Source organism: Anopheles maculipalpis, chromosome 3RL (genome assembly GCF_943734695.1).
Source record: "Anopheles maculipalpis chromosome 3RL, idAnoMacuDA_375_x, whole genome shotgun sequence".
NCBI lineage: Eukaryota > Metazoa > Arthropoda > Insecta > Diptera > Culicidae > Anopheles > Anopheles maculipalpis.
The window spans coordinates 31,293,396-31,310,037 of NC_064872.1; the positions used below are offsets into that span (position 1 = coordinate 31,293,396).

General features: G+C 41.0%; 2 protein-coding genes across 2 annotated transcripts in view; one reads left to right on the plus strand and one right to left on the minus strand.

Annotated features, from left to right (window-relative positions):
- The window catches only part of LOC126565568 (protein JTB), a 137,323-nt gene that overhangs the window by 47,326 nt on the left and 73,355 nt on the right, over nt 1-16,642 (minus strand). The window lies entirely within an intron of this gene.
- LOC126565673 (uncharacterized) lies at nt 13,842-16,585 on the plus strand. The gene is made up of 4 exons (XM_050222872.1): nt 13,842-13,925; nt 16,183-16,243; nt 16,311-16,409; nt 16,488-16,585. Exons 1-4 carry the CDS (start codon nt 13,863-13,865, stop codon nt 16,583-16,585), a joined length of 321 nt encoding a protein of 106 aa, XP_050078829.1. The 5' UTR covers nt 13,842-13,862.

Here is a 16,642-nt window from a genome sequence, read left to right on the forward strand (position 1 = left end):
GATAATATTGAAATGAGAATCTAAAGTATGTACCGATGATACATTCCTTACTAAATACACATTCAAGAAACAACCTCTACCCTTTTCTGGCTGCCCCGTAAATGATCAGTAACCTCCGGTACGGCTTCCATCAACTGTCCACCAATAGCCCATGCACTAATGCTTGGTGCAATTCGAATCCATGCTAAGGTGACACAACCCTCCGGACAGTATAATACCAATTTACTAAATCGAAAAACTTAACCTCCAGTATTACGTTACATCGTTCCCGTAGGGTGCAAATGCGGTTGACATGTAAGCCCATCTCATCGTCGTAGCCTACCGTAGTACCCGTTACCCTAATTGCTTTCGGCATTGCGTCGCATGTGCTCTGTTGTGGTGGTATGTGGCGTTGATTTTTGTGTCGTTTTTTTTTGCATTTTTTATTGCATTTAACCACTGACGGTTGTGAAACGTCAGTCACAAAACCGAATCCCGTACTGAGGAATGTTGGATTTCCTCATGCAGCAAAGCACGCCAGTACTGTAACTCGAAACGCGCGCAAATCCAATTCCGGTCAACGATGAGTCGAGTCGAGTAAAATGAGAATGGAGAAGGAGACCTGTTTTTCATTCAGACCCTGCCAGCACGTTGCCGGGCACGTTTCAGTTTAGCAAGTCAGGGTGGCAGTGCTTGTTGTTCGTAACCTGAATGAGTGAAAATAATAAAACCTCTGGTAATTTTATCGAATCTACATCAAATTCTAACGTTCGACCAAAATTTGCGAGTCACAGAGGATATCAAAGATGAAAATTTTGGATACTCTTGAGTGATTAAGATGTTTTCTCGCTTGGGGAACGATTTATGCGGACCTGGCGGGATGTTGGTAGAGGCAACAGCGTCGCCGATCTTCAAGCGACAGAACACTGTCGCTTGACAACTTGACTGTCCCGCTGGCAGAGCATGCGGGATGAGGAGGAACTCGGGTGGTTCCTGCACTCCATCTCACCACAGGTTTCCCTACGTCCCTAGTTTCACGGGTTCTCGGTAGATCGTACGTTTATTCACATGATGTCGAGACTTATGTCGAACCATTATGCGATGAACACACATCTTCAACGTATAGGCAGCGCCGACTCCAAGGTTTGTAGCTGTAGCAACGGATACCACGGCATTGAGCACATCCATCTGGTCATGTGTGGAGTTCAATGACGCTAGACCAGGACTCTTAGCAGCCGTTCGGGCATCAGGAAGATCCCTGACGGTGTCGATGCGCGATATCCTGGGACAAAAGGACTTTGAATATGCGCGGATTCTGTTTGAATACGCTAAAGAGAATCTTCTTTTGATTCCTTCCCCACTCCCTGCCCGTAGATTGTACGCACTTTGTTTATCTTTTTTGCGTTCTTTATTTTTTAAGTTTGTTATACGTTTGCAACGGTGGCATCGATATGAGCTAGTCGCTGTTTCGGCCTAAGAAGCGATAAAAGGAGATCTAAAGTCGTAACTGGCGATCATACCGTTGGCGGAATGTCTGGATTCGATGCTGCAATAACCTTACAAGGTTATTGGGGCTTTAGACTCCACTCGTTTTGCAGACGTTAGGGTCGTCAGCGACAACATTAGATCTCTGAACCAATTGAATTAGGTTTGAACGACGTGTAGTTGTGACTGGCGGCTACACTGTTGGCGGGATGCGTGAATTTGATGCTACTGTAGCTTCACAAAGTTGTAGTGGCTTTCAGACCCGTGCGCTCTGCCGACGGTGGGTCTACTAGCCACAACATCGAAATGCTTGCAACGAAATAGAGTGTCCGCAACAAAGGAGGTTGTCAGTACCCAATCTCTTCGGTACGATGCTCCAAACAGGAACTAATCCGTTGGAACCAGAGAGGACTACAACATCAGGTCGATAGCTGGCAGCAACAACATCCACAACCAAGATCACTCGCTATAAAATGCACTTAAACTGGAAGAGAAGGAAATGTCTACCTAGAGCTAGACATAAGATAAAATTTTAATGAATACGGCCTGGTTGTCATTATGAAATATAAACAACAAAAATGTGTGATAGTGGTTGGTTTACCTCAACAAACTTGACCCTTGCGTTATGATTTCTAGAAGTCTGGAACGATAAAAGTTTCGGACAACATAGTGTTTATGGAGGCGTGCCGCAAGGACAATTTCTGAGCTAGCAGTGCTCGAAAAACGGACGTTTTGTATCTTAAAAACGCCATAGCGGAAAAAATCTTTAAAACTACTTTAAATAATTTCGAAACGTTCTAATTTTTTATCGAATTATCATTTCTAAAATAGGTATGAGAATTGACAGATTGGTCAAATAAACTGGAAAGTTATTTGAAAAATAAAGCTGTAGGTGTGCTGTACATGGAACAATGGCCTGAAATGTAAGAATATATTTCATTTCAATGTTCCCTCTGATGCCCTTCGATTTAAAATGTTTCTAAATCATGTTGAAATGAGTGTAGGCTGATAATTTATAGGAAAAAAAACTATTTCAACACAAAAAAAGCCTGCAATACATTTTTGTGCCATATCGAATTCCCATCCCATGACATATTTTGCAGTTCAGCGCAGTTTCTCTATAGTTGATCCCTGTGGAATGGCTCCATCCCTTTAATTTTTACTCGCAACCAAATACTCTCCTAAGCTCATCCATTAACTCAAAAGTGCATTATCACTGTCACCCCCGAGGTTCCGCAATGCATCATTAGCTCATCATCACACCCAACACCCAACACTTTTTCCTCATTTCTAGACACACATACATACCCGGTTATAATTGTGTAATTATTTATAAATTTTGTGATTTCCGTCGGTTCACGCAACAAACTGATGGTTAAAAGGGGAGTCGATTTCCCAAACCCCCTCCACCCCAAACCTCCATCCCATTCCCATTTAGCGCACGTTCCTGAAAAACTGAAATGCACATCCAAAAGCTCGCTGCACAAACAACACACCTAAGCTTGGCAGGGAATTCCTGCCTAAGCCTTGATTTCGTGGTTTGAGCTAAATGGGCCGAATATGGGCCGATGCGGCAGCAAACCATTCTAACGCTGGTTGCGGTCGGCCAATGACAGTGGCCACAGTGGGTGATTATGGTTCGGTTGTATTTGGCATTGCACCGTACCAACCCCGACACCGTACCTTTGGCCGGGTTTTGCTGGTTTTACTTACACGTCAACATGAATGTAAAAGTAGCTTACAAAGGTGGCAAAAAAGTGGCGCAAGGGAGTGTAATGGGAGGATTAAATTCGCCCGTAGTCGTGATGTTGTTGCCAAATGATAGTAGCTAATGACGATTCGCGCCACATTTTAAATTGCCCGATACGATACCAACGGTAATAGTGATCGATCATTTATTGTTATTAATTAAAGGTTGATTTAACAACAATCGCTCAAATTTGCGAGTTTTGTTTCAAATTTTTGTACAAGATTTTTTACATTTATTTCTGAATCTATCCTAGTTTGGCAGGTTTTTTCAAGTATTTTCAGACTTCTGTTTTTATCTTGGATTCCATTTTACAGTAAACACTTTATAATCCGCAAGTGGATAAGATTGTCGTATTAGAAACATTTTTAGAAAAGAGAATTTTTTACGAACTCATACCGGAAATCGGGATCAATCGCGGAATCGGGAATCACAAATGTATCAAATACCTTCCCATTTCTGCTTCCATCTATTTTCACTAACATTTTAATTAATTCATTTCGATTACGACAAAATTATTTGTTCATAAACAAGCCACGGTAGCCATGGTCCGAGAACTCCAGGCGAAAATTCAAGAAGCTGAAAACTTTACGTCAAAAAGATTTCGGTTCATGTACGCGCGTTGTTTGGCAGTTTGGGTGAACAAACCAACAATCTTCAACACCAAACAGACCATTCCAAATAAAATAAAAACGGTGAGAATACTAATTAAAACCTGTTAAATTGAGTGGTTAGCACCGCTATCGTGTGTGGTGGAGTTAAACGAGGAAAATTTATGATAAAAATACTGTACCGTAGCTTTGCCGGCTTTGTCGCTGTTTTTGTTTTTATTTGGTTCTTCTTCTTCTTTTTGTTATTTACACATTTTGATTGGGGGAGGCCCGGTGTCGAGGAGTGACTATCCAACTACGTGGTATCGGCAAGTCTCGTAAGCCATTCGATGGCCGGCATGACCTTAGAGGTCGTTAAGCCAAGAAGAAACATTTTGAGTTTTCGGTCCGCTGTCAAAAAGTTTTCTGGTGGAGATTTCGGCTTCGGGAAGCTTAAGTTTTTGGCAATCCACACCCTTGCAACCGAAAACTTTTTGCCATCTCGAATCGTTTACCGTGGCTTATAAAGTTTGTAAGGTCCATAGCGTATGGAAAATTAAACAACCAATATGCAATCATATCGTAATTCACTCATATCTGTCCATTGCTATTGAAAACTCCGAGCATCTCCGATTACAGAAGCATGTCATGAAAACAGTAGCAATAAGGCCAGTCCTTCACTTATGAAATGAAAAATAAGGAAAACAGCAAATAAGGAAACAGTTTTCCGAATTAGAGCAACAAAAATGCACCGAAAATAAAAGGACTGCCAAACATATTCAACTTACAGAGATTTGACGAATGAGAGATATTGCATGTTAGATAGAAAGTCCACTGTAGGTAGGAAATATAACCTTTTGGATGGATTCTGATAGCGAAAGTTGGGGCCAATGTGCCACAGGGTCAAGCAAGCTACCCAGCATTTTTTAAAGTTAAATTTCAAAGCAAAGACATTGATTCAGTGAAACAAAAAAAACATCGATACGTAAAGTGAGCAGAAACAACAAAAACAAAAAAATTCAACGGAAAAATATAACATTAAAATTTAAATTACTTTTGGCCCAAAAGGGTTGCCTTTGGGCTACTGTTTGGGGCAAGAGTACCACACACCTTTTGCTGATTTCGTTGAATGTTGAGCTGTAAAAAAATCATCGTAAATCTTTTCCAGGATCGGGAGATCGAGAATCAGAGCCAAAAAAAAAGATGGTCAGAGGCAAGATTCGACAGTAAAATCGTTGACCGAAAGGAGACTGTTGGAATCTTTATAAGGTTCCCAACGCCCTGTTAGTTAGGAGGCGCCAAGAAGAAAAGGAGAGCAAAGAAGGATCAGACAACGGCAGAACGAGCCTGCCCTGGGATCAGCGGACATAGATCGGAAAAACGGATCGGATCGGATCGGTTATTTCAAAGAGCTTACCAATAAAATAAGCTACACAGAAAAAGCAAAGGAAGCCGCGTCTCGTTTTTCTACAGAGATCGTTCAAGAAGACGAAGTTTCATCGATAACATACGCCAAATAGTAGCAGCCCAAGAAGGCAAATCCTATGGCCTGTAAAGAGCTAAGATCTGGTCGTTATAAATCAGAACTCAGAAACCGTATTCTACTAAAATAGAAATAACTTAAAATTAAGAAGGGCTTGGTCGAATAATGGTAACAAACACACAACAAGCCACTCAACGATGCTTCTCTTTCGCGAGTATCCGATGACTAATCGCATACCATTACAGATGAACTAAACACAGGCCAACGGGTTCAGTCAGCTTGCCGCGCCATCAGTCTACCATGCATGCGACCATTTGGCACAAACTGCAAGTGTTCTGTTACAACACTATTGTTACAGAAACGATCGTCGTCCGGGCACATTGTGCCGGTTCGTTTCGTCACTCGTAACAAAATAAGAAAATACAACCTGTTTTATTCTAGGAACTAAAAATAATTCCTCTCTCAACTATCACCTCTCACCGATGCATCATGTGCATATCACACGTCGTCGCGCTTCGTTGTAATGTAATTGTTGGTTTGTGGTGGATTCTTTTGCGTAAACCCTTTCATTCAACCATTTGTTGTGTTTTGTTTTGTGCTCAAAATTGCCACCTTACGCGTTGCTTTACGCCGGCCAGTGTAGTGAATCTTTGACCGATTAAATAAGCAAGCAGTAACAACACAGCAGCATAGCCCCTCGCTCTAGCCTCACCAGCAAACGTCGAATCGAGTTCACCTGTAAATAGCGGGTGCCAGCCAGGTGCCAATCTATCTCCTTACCCGCCGCGTAATCTTTTCAAAGAAGTATTTATTAAATATCTTGTAGATAGCTTTTTTTTAACCGCAACACACCAGATCTTGTAATAGCAATTATCTCACAAATGTGGGTACGATTGCGTTTCAATTTCAAACGGCTTAAAGCAATTAGGTATGCAGAAAATGCCAACAAAACCAACACGCGGTTGGTTTTGAGGCGATCATCACCAGGCACCGTCTCACGGTGAGAGGTTTGAATCCGACGATGTGCCTTCAAGCATGACGTGGTGAGGTTTTGTTGGTCGGTATTCGATCGACAATTGTTCGACGATCCACAGCTGATCGATTGCGTCACCGCTTGAACATGCACATGAGCGTACAACGATCGTGCCAGCATAAACGCACACGCTCAGACTTTTGTTCGCTCGCATACGTAAAGTTATCTACGTTTATTTCATTTTGATACTTCTGCCTTGCTATCCTGCCAATGAGCGACGGAACAAGATGCGAAAAAAAAAAAAAAAAAAAGCTTACATTAAATGAATCTTTTACCCCGGAATCGATTGGTCGTGGTCTGCCACTTCAGACTTTTCTTCACTTGTTATCAGTTCTTTAATTTTGTTATCAAAAATGACAGAGGGCTCCCCTTCTCTCACCACATTGACTCCAGCAGTCAGCAAGTCTAGGAGAACTCTTGGTACAGTGAATCGTGTAGTCCGTGTCTTCCCCGGTGCCTGTTGTTTGAAGGCTTTATTCTGTTGAGTGCCCAGGTCGATATTGAATTATTGCTCGATGTTTTGGTCCCCGTAAGCATTCTTATTCATCAAATAGAGCTGGTGCAGAGATCCTTCACTAGGTTTGCCTGCCGGAAAACTATTGATTCTCTGTGCTGTTCCGAGGACAGATGACGGCTGCTTGGCCTTGCGTCTCTTGAAGATCACCGTTCTATTTCCCAATCATCAAATGTAGCCGCACTTCTCCTACAGACTTCATCGATGCCCCAGCTATACTCGTGAACTTCCCACTATATTTCCCCTCTCTCGCTCTCTGTTACCGTCCTCTAAGCTTTATAGCCATTCGTCGCACAACAGTGGGCCGTAAAGATCTCCTCCCGAAGTCCTTCAAAACGTTTAATACCTCATTCCACCATTTTGATGTTAACACATCGCTGCCGTCTTTTCGAGCACATTTGATGTCCAATTCCTAATCTTTCAATCACTCTGCTATTTTTTATGTTTCTTCCTGTTAGTTTCCTCCGTTCTGTCTGTTCTGTTTGGTTTAAGGATAGTTTAAGCTTTGATTATTACTGTTAAGGTTAGATATTAGATCTAGTACAGCGAAGGTCAAACAGAGATAATAAATTTAATTAAATTTGCCTGAAATATATAGACCTTTTTTGATAAAGGTCTGTCATATTTTAGGAAAGAGTAAAAACCCGAGTGGAATGTTGAGAATTCAATAAGAATTATGGACGATTTGAAGAATTAACGACTTCTGATAAGTCCTTACGACCTTCTAATGGGTTACTACACTTACTGTTACCACATAGTTGGATAGTCAGTCCTCAATAAGGCTACGGGGGGACAGTCCGGATTCGATCTTCTTTTTCTTCTACTTCTTGACTTAACGACCTCTAAGGTCACGCCGACACCATCGAAATGGCTTACTAGACTTGCCAATACGACGTAGTTCGATAGTCAGTCCTCAAAACTACGGGGGGGAACGGTCCGGATAGGATTTGAACCCCGATCCGGCCGTGTTAAGACCGACGCCACTGTCGTCTACACCACCGACCCGCTCCAATTCGATTCTTAGATCGTACTATATGAAGATCGGTGACGCTATAGTCTCTGCCACCTGACCGTCCCGATGTTTGCTCATTATTTGAATTTTAATTTAATTTATGAAAAACATTACAATTAAAAGCAATAATTATCGAGCATTTCACCTGGATTCCGGACGTGCTTATGTGAGCTACTTTGTACTGCAGCACTTGCTGCCGTCTTACCGGCTGTATATGCAACAATTACCATATCATCTGCCGCCGTTGTTCTATGCATCATCCACTTGTCGTGTCGTATTGTAATAGTCGATTTTATGATTCAACCAAACGAAAAGTGGGTTGTAAAAATTGGAAACAATATTATTGGATGCAGCAAAGTAAATAAAGCAAATAAAAATTTTTCTTTTTAATAACTCAAGAGTTATTTGACACAAAACTAAACATATTAAATACTAAACATCAACCAGCCATCATCAAAAGTTTGTTATTCATTTTAAGCAACCAATTTAGATCACGTGTGCGTCGTGTCAACACCGATCATTTATCGCTTTGCTTTGGCTCTTGTTTTACCGTACAAGGAAAACTCATGGATCGTTTTTCTTACCTTTTTTTAGTCGGATGTCCTCGTTGTAGAATCCCAAAACAGGTGCGTTGATTGCAGTGAGAGATGAAAATGCTACAGAGCTGCTACACGTGCAGAAAGGGCGGCGGTATCACACACTTGCACAATCACTCAAAATTACATTTTCAGATAAATTTGTCGATCACCAATGGATGCTCGGATGTTTTCACTTAACTGAAAACAAACACATTCAACATAAATCACAACAGGATAAAATGAACACTACAAAACTGGTTTTAATCTGGCCTACGCCACGACATCTTTGCGCGATCGTCACTAATGCACTGGTAATTCTTCCCGACGGGCCTGTTTGTTTAAAAGGAGAACCATTCGGATCGAACGAAGGTAAACACTTGCGCCTCATTGCATCACAAATGCGTTTCACTCATGATTATTCCGAATTTACCACTTTCGAGAGACACTTGCCGTTTAAACTCCTGCACGTAGCTGTTGTGCAGTAGTGTGGACATTCCTCACGAACTTCCGTTCAGCTTCGCAACTTCACCAGTGGCTTTGGCGAGCTCTCATTTGTTGATGAAACAAAGCAAATTCTTTCCATCATCACTTATAAGGCTATATCATCACAATTTAAGGCACTGCACTTTACATCTCCGTGCACCGAGAGACACGACGGACTTCGGTGGTTCTTCGGTGGTTTTAAACCAAAAAACAACGCATCAAACAAACGTTCGTCCAGCACAAGATACACCCAACTCCCCAGTGGTGATGGTGTTTGATCAGTGTGCTGGGGCGCGATCGTTTATCAAAGCAGCACAACCCATACACGCACGTGAGTAGCAAACGCGTCACCAGCGAAAATGAAGAGCGAAGCGAACATAGAGCAAAGCATGAGATGGAACGGGAATGTTAGGGGCAAGCATGATAGAAAGAAAGATTGTAACATAAGCGAGGTAAGAAAGAGAGAAAGGGAGAAGGAAAGATCGCGAAGACGGTGTATCAAGCATTGAGCCACCTTGAAATGGGGACGCACATCGACGCGTACTGTCAAACGATTGAAACAATAGGTCGATCACGTACACACGTGGCGCTCTAACGATTTTATCTACCATCGCGCTGATACAACTGATAACAATATTGTCACTAGTGGCCAGATCATAATACACCCCAACACACGAACACAAACCGGGAAAAAAGGGTCTAACACGCACACACAAACTTCCCGGTGTGTTGCTCCATCAACCCCCTTCCCCACTTTATCAACACGTATCGATGGTGAACTTATCAAACACTTTTGTGACGCGTCACATCACGGTATGGGTCACGCGGTTTTCTAGCACTGTGTCCCGCGTGATGGCAAAGATACAAACGCACGAAACTCACCGCGCCCAAACCCAAACTTACAAACAATCGGTCCCGGTACCCCCCGGAAGCAATGATGCTGTGGACCAGCAGCTGCCAGCTGCGCTAGTCGGGAAAGGGTAAGTGGTTCGCCTGCGAACTTTGCAAGCACCGAAACAATACTGAGAAATCGGAGGCATAAGCGATGCGCGATGCCGATGTGATGCGCGCAAGCTCCCCACGATCCGTCCATTTGCGGTGCGTAGCTCGGGAGAGAGAGAGAGAGAGAGCCACAGTCTGAGAGCCACTGGCAGGGTTCGTTTGCTGATTGGCCGCACCGCGAAGGGAGCTTGAATAATTTAAGTTTTTTTTATTATTCATAAAGGACTTGCTAAATAATTTAAGTTACTTGTTTTAAATATTTTTTAGAGACTAAAATTTTCAGGACCATGATTTATGATTGGTTGGTTAGTTTAATTAACAGCAGTAGTTAAGTAAGATATTTCTGCTGACCTTCACTATGTTTGCTTTCCTTTTCATTTTCATATCTGTTTAAGAAAAAAAAAAGCATGAGTTAAGTTCGTAATCCAATAACAACTTGCTACAAATAGTACTCATTCTGCAGAGACAACCAAATGGAAATTCAAAACTAATCAAATATTTTATACACCTAGATACGTAATAAAATGTCTTCTGGCCGGGATAAGGCACAGTCCAAGGATGAAAGCCATCATATTGGAATAAAATAAAATAAATATAGTTAATGAAGTATCTAACACGAAGCAGCCGTAATCTAATCGCATTCGGGACCAATATATCAAGCAAAAAAATGGCTACGGACAGTTTAAGTAAAAGATGCTTTTAAAAATCTGAAAAAAACGTGTAGCAAAAAAAGATTGGTCGATAGATAAAACATCATATTTCAAATTGAAGTATCTCAGTGCTACTTAACATATTTTTACGACAATAAAATGGGAAATAATAGTTTCTACATTAACACAGTCGCACAACTATAGGCCAAGCCGTCCTCCATGAACAATACAAAAAAAAATACTCGAACACACATTGAAAATTTTGGACACAGTTATTAACACATCCAGCGGTTGCACGGGTCCGCCAGTGAACTTTCCTGAGCTGGAAGGTGTTGGGAACGTTACAGGCTAACCTTGGACTTTCGAATGGAGATATTGCAAAGAAAAATACGGTGCAGCATAAGTACCGGCATAAGAATCGGATTGAGTGCAAACTACCGCTCTTTTCGTGCCTAAAAGCAACCAAACAGAACTCTGAAGCAAAATTACATCGCCAAACCAGGTGCTCCAAAAATTGTAGGACCAGGTTCTAACGAGGTACACAGGTTGCGTTCTTATGGTTGACCAAACGTACAAAAAATAGATTTGAGGCAGGATTCTAGCCAGAAATTTAATGTTGCCACAGCACGGGGTGATATTCCCAACAAACATAAGTTCGTTTTTGCTGACAAATTTGCCCCCAAATTCATGGTAAGCATAAAACACGAGTTTTTATAACAAATCAATCTATGAACTAGACAGTTTATGAAGATCAGTGTCTGTAAAATTGTGTTTCGCTTTTTATCAAAGCTCATAAAGACCCAATCAAGCTCTACCGGGTTTTTCAACTGCCCAACACGCATACTATTGTAAAAAAAACAGGTACTGAAGTGGATAAACCACAGGGGATAAACGACGATGCCTAGACAGATTTATATTTAAATTAATAAAGTTGCCAACAACACAATAAATTAAACAAAATACTAGAATTCCGACTGAAGTACGCCAACAACCCTGCATTACACGATCCCTCGCACGATCTTAAGACATCGTTGTAAAGTGATCTTTGCTTGATGCTAAAGCAAATTTTCTCAACCACTCTCTTCAGTTCTCTTTTATCTCTCAGATGCTCTCATATGTATTTATTTGATTTGTACATGATCTTGCAATAGATCCACTCTTTGAAGAATGCACAATCACGAACTATGCTCGAACTTCCTCCAAACACATCGGGTTTTCCCGCGGATTCGATCTCATCCATCAAATGATGATTAATGTTGGGTTTTTGGTATACTTCCTATAGCTTGGATCTACCTTAACACCACCTGTTAAAACACAATTTATGTTCAGCTTGATGCTAATAATTCCTTCCGTCAACGATGATTGAGAAGTAGTAGGCTCGATCATCCGTTAATGATCGTTCCTACTACAGGTTGCTCAGATTGTTTTTCGAAGTGCATACAAAGAAAAAATGGCCATTCCCTTATCACATCACACGGTTTCTTCATTCACAATCGGTCAGACCACTTCAGCTACACACCTCCCGCTAATAGATCCACGTAGCGTATTATCATCAGCTTCTTCTTCTCTACTCATCGAGTGATACACAGTCCAGCAGAACACGTCTTTCGAGTGCAGTACAATCATGCCAAAATGAAAATAACATCAAGTGCCCCTATCGAGAAACACACAAGTTAATCCCGATACTTGAACTTCGGCGGCTGCTGGAACACCGACCCCGGGGACAGTTGAAATATGTGGACATCCCCGCAGGTATCGCATGCTGCTGGCACATTGCTCCTTATCGGGCGTCTTCCAAGTGACGGAAAATGATCGAAAATCGATTAACTTCGCAATGTAACGTGCGCCCGATTGGGGGAGACTTTTCGGACCGGGGGTTCGGGTAGCTGCCATTTGTTGTTTTTTTTTTTTTCAATACCGCCTATCTATCTTGGTTGGGCATGATAAGAGCAAAGTGGGTCTCTTTTTTCCTATTTGCAACAATTGCTAACTGGTCCAAGTGGATAGATTCGATCGATTTCCGACAGCAATCCCTGCCCATACAGTGCATACACGCACAGTCGGGGACGAGCCACCCGTCGATGCTGAACATCTTCCGGTTTAGTTATTAGTTCGAGGAGTTAAGACACAGTGAGACGCGCTACTTTCTCGTCATAGAATTCAGCTTGATCCTAGGAAGTGCAACAGGAAGTGCATTATTGAAAAAAAGCCCTCAATGCGTCTGGGGACGCAGTCACATACAAAAAAAAATCAATCGATACGCAATTATTCCAGCATATTCGACGGTTGATTACATTACGGCTGCACATCGCAAATGTCGGCCGTCGTTGTTGTTGTTGGTGCATTCAAGTGACAATTACAGTTAAAATTACTTGTTAAATAGTGGTGTTAATGGAAAAAAAGTGTCGCACGTACACGCCTGAATTGAAACGTAGCCAACCGGACGGATGGTGCGCGAATTTCGCATAAATAGCAATCAAATAAGAGCCACGGAAAGCGTGAAGACAAAAAAAAAACCGGCGAACCCTGAACTACGCATCATAATTTTTATCACACATTTGTACCTGTTTCCCCGTTTGAACACCGTGAACAAACATCTGCTTAATTGTGCGGGGGTGTAGTGCATGTGTGCAGTGCGTGGGCCAGGGTTAAACCCGGTAAAATACAGCCATATTTATGTGCCAATCAGCATGACCAGCAGCATCCAAACCTGCCGGTCAGAAACTAGTGAATAGTGGTGGTATGGGAAGACGAGTGTGATGACTGATTTTGCATCAAATAAAAAATTGAACCACCAACATACACGCACATATATATATGCATCGTTAAATCAGGCAGCAATCGACACATTAGCGCAAAGTGGATCAAACAGAAATTGGGGGAAAGGATTTATACCAACAACAGCAACAGCAAAAAACTCCACCTATATTGATATCACATCAAACTCCCAAAGCCCGCGCGGTACAACCCCACGCAATAAGCCAATCCACTTTTCACCCGCATTGAATAGTCAATTAGTGCTATAAAGGGGATTCGAATCTCTGTTTTTTTCGTCGTGTCCCTCTCAACTCATATTTTTATAACCCGCCCATCCAGCAGATAGAGCAGCGTGGAAGCAAAAATCGCGCCATTGAACGCTTTTCTCGTTCACAATTTGTTTACTGTGATTCGTTAGTTTTTTTTTTGTTTTGTTTTAAGTTTGTTTACAAAAAAAGAAGAGAGTGAGTGAATACCGTCCACCAAGCATCCACTTACCTCGTTGTTGCACTTTTACGTTTGTGTGTCCCAATAAAACCTGCCACCAACATGTCCTGGGTGTTTCATCTGCTGTGGATGTTTCTGGTGCTGATGCTGTTTTTCATCGTTCTGGTAAGTCTGTGGACTGGCTCTGCAAAACGGACACAAAAATTAAAATGATCATGATTTAATTGCATCTATCTAGGCGACAAGACAACAAAAAGCTGCCCTAGGTTGTAATAGGCCTTGTTTTATTAACAATTAGGTTGAACGTTTGGGCCATTACAACTGTTGAGGGTCGTTGATTTAACTTGAACTTTTTTTTAAATGTATACTTATGATTTTGACGAACAATTTCAGGTTTTAAGAGGATGTAACAAACGACTTTATTATATTTTTATTCATGCCTTTGCGTTGTATAAACTTTTACATTTTAGTAATCGTCAATATATTCTGCAAGGCGTAAAAAAATTTGCTATATAGAAAATTAAATTCAATTACAGATTTTTTTAAACTAACGAAGTATGTAGTGTTGGATAGTGAGCTCGAGAGCTACCGGGAGGTCTCACCTCACCTCACAATAATTTGAGGACTCCAAGAGCACTTTTCTACTTCAAAAAGTTAGTTCCGCGCACTCTTCTCAAATTCAAAGTATATTTCATAAGTAGGAAAAAAATCAATCTCTACATCACCCCTTTAGTTCAACCCGGCTTCGCCATCACAAGGTTGTTTTTCGCACTTAACAAGTTCTACGGCCTCACGAGGTAGCTCTTTATCCTCTTCTAACTCTTCGCCATCACGAAGTAGCTCTTCAAGCTCTTCGCCATCAGTGAGTGTAGAGCTACCAGGCGGCCTCATCTCTCACATGTTAGTAAGTAGTTTGGTAGTTAGTGGACAGCAAATTTCTTAAAAAAGAGTTACTTTAGAAAACACTTGTTGTATGTTTATGAAAGTAGAACAACTGTAGAACAAGAACTGCAAACATTATTTCTTTCAAAATAAGGTCAACAGCTTTAGAGCGCTCCTTGTCACTTGAAATATAAATTAGCTCTTCTTGAGCCTGACCAATGTAATTGTAAGTACGATACCCCCGTAGATGTGGTATACGTTTCGAGCAGTTGCGTACAAATTTCCTTCTGTTTGTCTCTAATTTTTCCATAGAAGTTAAAATGTTTGATTAACAAAATTAGGGATTAGCATGAAGTTTCGAACACGTTTTTCACTGGAAGGAGAATCAGAATTAATCCTCTGTTGATGTTGATATCAGTTGGGAAAATTATAGTTCGTGTCCATTTTGTCCAGGTAATGACGAGACAAGTGTTCTGATTTCGTTTTCCAGTTCCTTATCTGCTTCTGTTGCACTTTTCAATCATAAAAAATGTAGGTTGTCTAGAATCGGTCCCTATCAAAGTTTTCGTCATTTCCAAAGTGTTGAGAAGGTGCTGTAAAACTTCAAACAATTACAACCAGTTTTCTGGATGTGCTCATCAACTTCTTCGATCAGAGATAAATCTCATATAAGGGACAAGTCAACAACTGCAGTTCCACTGCTCCAAATAAATTAAAATGCTGTAATATTATCTTAGTACATAATAGACTAGGAATTCAGGATCACTAAGATACAGGGGGAGGGATAGAAAAGTTGTTAAAATTGGTTTGCTTTTATGCACCTGTTTGGACTTATAGCATATATAGCCGTTAAACGACATATTACGAAAGTTATGAAGTTCCAAATCGAAAATTTGACTCCTAGTTCCAAAAATAGGTGTTTTGTCCAAAAAAAACCCCAAAACTACACGAAAAAACGAGATAAAGCAGTGTAAATTATAGTAAATTGTCTTAATTGAACAGGTTTGTTGATTTCACATCTTGAATGCCCTTGAAATAGGTTCACGTTTTAATTATATTTCCTTTAGTTCCTCTTATGGTTCGACGTTTTGTTGCATTCCAATTGAGACTATTTTTTAAAGTAAATACTCTACTTGAATGAACCTTTCAGCAACAATCAAACATTCACCGATTCACTCCGTTGAGTCAATCAAGCGCATCGGTCATAATGTTCAACAGCAGCACGTGATGAGACACACTTTTTTTAATTTTTTATTTCTGAAGATGGTGTGAATCATCATTTGTGTAAAGGTATTGTGCTATTAGCTCAGTTGACGCAATCACAGATGGATAATTTTAAACAAGAAAGGAATTGGGACTATCGAGCAGTCTCTATATCATAAGCTTTTCAAGGAGAATTTTATCTATATATGACTGATTAACATTTTAAAAGCAAACATCGCGTAATGTCATCAATTCAAGTGTTGAACAAGCAAAGAAATGTCTTACCTTGTTAAATAAAAAATACTTACATCCTCTTTTTCGTAATGTTTCATTCCAGCGCCGGATATATTACTTTGGACTGCAAGTGCATCGACCAGCAGCAGCCACATCGCGCACTCGTAAGTAAAAGTTACCTTTACTAGTAGTCTGCACACCCAGTAATATCAATTCACTGTTCTGTTTCAGAAACTTCCCAACGCTTCGCAGTTTTCACCATTTATCAGAACGAACTACGACCAACAGGGCCACAACAACAGCCATCGGAACGTAGTCAACCTCCTGCATGTAAGGATAGAGATGAAATATTTACCGAATTTATAAAACATTTCTGATCGTACTTTTCTCGCACTCCTTTACTTTCAGATCCTGAACCACCACCTCCACCAAAGTATGACGAAGTGATAAAATCACCGGACTTGTTCCAAAAACCACCACCATACACAGCGACTGCTGAAGCATAATGTTAGCATGCAATCCAGTTTGCTCGCTGCCTTTTGTTTCCCCACTTACAAAACATA